Source organism: Cupressus sempervirens, chromosome 10, assembly GCF_028749045.1.
Source record: "Cupressus sempervirens isolate cs-2001-9-10 chromosome 10, ASM2874904v1, whole genome shotgun sequence".
Classification (NCBI taxonomy): domain Eukaryota; kingdom Viridiplantae; phylum Streptophyta; class Pinopsida; order Cupressales; family Cupressaceae; genus Cupressus; species Cupressus sempervirens.
The window spans coordinates 411,772,592-411,776,206 of record NC_143127.1 but is presented as its reverse complement, the minus strand read 5'-3'; the positions used below and the strand labels follow the sequence as shown (position 1 = coordinate 411,776,206).

Genomic DNA, 3,615 nt, shown 5'->3' with positions numbered 1-3,615 from the left:
TACAACTTGTTGATTCCCAAGGGTTTCTCCATAAGATCTAATATGATTTACTGTCCCCATTGCTTGAATGAAGAATGAACCTAATCTGAATTTTTCATTTGTAAGTTTTCAAAACCTCTTCTAAGATTTTGTAACTTTGAAGTTTTTACCTTGCCCATGCCTTGCTATGTTGATTGCAAGTTGTCCCATGCTTTTTTGGAGCTTGTGACAGTAGCTGCATTTGGAAATATTGCTTCTTCCATTTCCTAATGAATAAATAACAATACCTTAGGATTCTTTTTCCTATTTTCCTTTAATAAATCATTTTCAGCTTGTGAAAGAGCTTGATATGCCTACTAGTTTGCTGGTTCAGGGAACCCACTTTCAACTAAATCCCAAACATTCAAAAAATGAAAAAAAGTTTTCATTTTGATGCTCCAATAATCATAATTTTTTCCATTAAAAGTTGGAATTTGTGGCTATGAGATGCTTCCACTAGTTCCTGTCATGATTTAATAGTAAAATTTTCTCTCTTGTAAAATTACAAACACTTTCTCTTCCTTCCTCTCATAGCAACTATGATCTCTTCCTTAGATCTTCAACTTTTCTCTCATTTGCCCTTCACCCACAATGACATCTGCCTATAAAAACAATGCCCAGATCTTCTACAGCACTGATACCACTTTGTTGAATACAAAGTATTAGATTTTTATCTCTATTGCCAAAAATTGCCATAACAGCCAGAGTACCCTTTCTACAAAAAGAAGTTTCCAGAAAGTGTAAAGGAAGAGCCTAGAATTATCGGACATCGAGAAGTAAAAGATAATAAATGAGGTAAATGGAGTAAGTGAACGAATTTATGGAAAGGGCGATTTAAAAGCCAGGCTGGAAGCCACGTAATCCAACACATACCACTTTCACTTCTCGCTCAACTGCATTCAATATTTAGGAATGCGAGGATTGCTGACTAGTGCCTCCGTCGGTGACTTTGTTCTTCTACTTATAATACGTGTTCATGACTTTTTCACCAATCTATACATGTCCTGCATGCACTGTTACAAACCCTCTTTAACGGCGTAAGGAATTATTCAAATTGAATGGTCTGGTTTTACCATCATGTTATAAAGGTCTTCCTCTAATCTCCACCTTCATGCGTTTGCTCTTCCCCTTTCTCTTTCTGAAATTGCAATTCTTTTGTCATCATGCCTTCAGTGGTAGTGACAGAGGAATACAGATGCGAAGTGCCTGTGATTGATCTTTCTTCTCTGAAGGCCGGCCATGACGCAGAATGCACCACATTGGCTAAAATTAGAAAGGCCTGCGAACACTGGGGATGTTTTCTGGTGGTTAATCATGGAATAGAGGAGAACGTTATCACTGATATGGACTCAGCGACGAGAGAGACATTCAAAGTTTCCAGAGAAAACAAAGAGAAAATTCAAGGGGAATTCGGGTACATTCGCTCCATGCCTGCGCTGCCATTTCTAGAGATTCTCCCTGTCAATGGAGCCCCCGATCCCAAGGCAATCGAAAAGTTTGCGCAACAGCTCTGGACTCAAGGAAACTCTAAAATATGGTATCCACCCACATCATTTTTTATAATTTGTTTTGTCTTGTAATTACTATTACTCTGCTCCAATGTCTAACAATATGTGGATGTTCTTTGTTTTTGACAGCAAAATCATAGAGGCGTACAGTTCCAGCGTTGAATGGCTCACGAAGGATATCATAAAAGCAATATTTAAGAGCTTCGGGGTAAGCAAGTATTACGAGTCTCTGTTTTGGGGGCTTCTTCGCATGAACTACTGCGACGTGCGCGGAGGGTCAAGAGGAGGATTGGGTCCTCACACAGATCATAATCTCATTACAGTGATGTACCAAGATAATAGTGGTGGACTTGAGCTCAAAACCAAACAAGGCAATTGGGTAGAAGTGAAAGCTGTGCCCAATTCCTTTGTTGTTTTCACGGGTGACTGTTTCAAGGCATGGAGTAATGCTCGCATTCACAGTGGCATACACAGAGTGATAGTCAGCAATAAATCCCCGCGGGTGTCGCTACCATACTTTTTCTTCTTCCAAGATGATGACGTTATTGAGGCTCCTCCTGAGTTTGTGGACGACGAGCACCCTCGCTTGTACACGCCCTTCAAGTATGGAGATTACAAAGCCTACTGTAAGGCAATTAAGAGTTCGAGATGTGAGCGCAAAGAGTTCTTTGAAAGAGAGTGTGATGAAGCATTCCTTGAAAACTTTCTTGCTGCTGCATCTGTTTGAGCTTGCAATTATTGAAGCACAAATGCTTGGGTGCCATTGAAGCAACTATGTTCTAGGCCACTACTCCCCAATAAAAAAAGTTTTGAATAAAGAAGAGACTCTTACATCAATTGATATTACTGGTAATAAAAATTGCTGCATTCATTTATAAATTTATACGTTTTATTTTTTTTAAAGATAATTGGGCAAAGTTTTATTATTAAATTTGACATTTTTATCTTAGTTCACTAGAGGAAAAGAATGGAGATAAAAAAATAAAATAAAAAAATCTTTGGTGTAGTCTGAAATTATAAAAATCATGTTTGTTGCGAATTACATCACTGTTTTCTTGTTTTTATGTCTTCATGTTGTTATTCAGATTTTAAAAAGGGACTAGCTTATTACTAACACTCTTTTATCTTTTATCCCTTTTTGCATTGTCTCAAAACCAGATTCTCTAATTTGTATGGGACTGGCATTCCTTAAGATTTATGCCCTCTGCATCCTAGATCGCCATAGTCTTTTCAAATTCCTATTTGTCCCACATATTCTTACCCACCTGCAAAATGCATCTCCTACCTTTGAGGAAGATCTTTGTTAGTATGCCTTTAAAAAGTGATTAACATAACACCATAGAAACATAGCAGCATGAAATCATAATTCTAGATTTTATCCGTGTATTGCATACACTTCAGCAACTAAGTACATATCCATGCTCAAATACATATAAGATTTGTAAATTTAATATCTCAGCATAACTAGTTCATTTTGTGTCCTTTAAAAGGTGTCTTATTTTTTAATAATCATAAGTCCTTGTAAGGGAACTTCCTTATAGATATAATAACCCTATAGCTAAGGTCAATCTCTAGTGAATTGACATTTATATATCAAGTTACAAAAATGCACAATATATTAGTTCATTATCGGAACTAATCTATACAAGGTTCAATGTTTGAAGTAAGCAAAATTAATAAAACCCTATCATTTATAGATTCAATAACCCACTAGCTATTATCAATGTATAGTGAGTTGATAGCTATATCTCAAGTGACATATATGCAAAATATATTAATTCATTATGAGAACTAACTCATTCAGTATTCAATGTTTAAACCAAACAAAGTTAATACTAGCAATTTCACCAAAGGTTGCAATAAGGATGCTGAAGATAAATATGTAATGTTCTATTTTGGTAAGAAATGACCCTTAAAAATAAAATTTATTTCATATTTTTGACCAAATATAAGTAGAAAAGGCTATGTAGCATATTGATAGCTTTGAATGGACCCATTGAAATCATGATCGGTATTGCCCAGTAGAAAAGTTTATGCAACATATGAATAGCTTTGAATAGACCCATTGAAATCAAGATCAGTATTGCCT

At 36.0% G+C, this 3,615-nt stretch overlaps 1 protein-coding gene across 1 annotated transcript; it reads left to right on the top strand.

The window, feature by feature from the left end:
- The first annotated feature begins 1,139 nt into the window (after positions 1-1,139).
- Positions 1,140-2,363, top strand: LOC149534444 (C4-beta,C20-epoxidase-like). The gene is made up of 2 exons (XM_089804870.1): positions 1,140-1,555; positions 1,656-2,363. The coding sequence occupies exons 1-2, from the start codon at positions 1,182-1,184 to the stop codon at positions 2,251-2,253; spliced, it is 972 nt and encodes a 323-aa protein (XP_089660996.1). The 5' UTR covers positions 1,140-1,181; the 3' UTR covers positions 2,254-2,363.
- Positions 2,364-3,615: the final 1,252 nt, after the last annotated feature.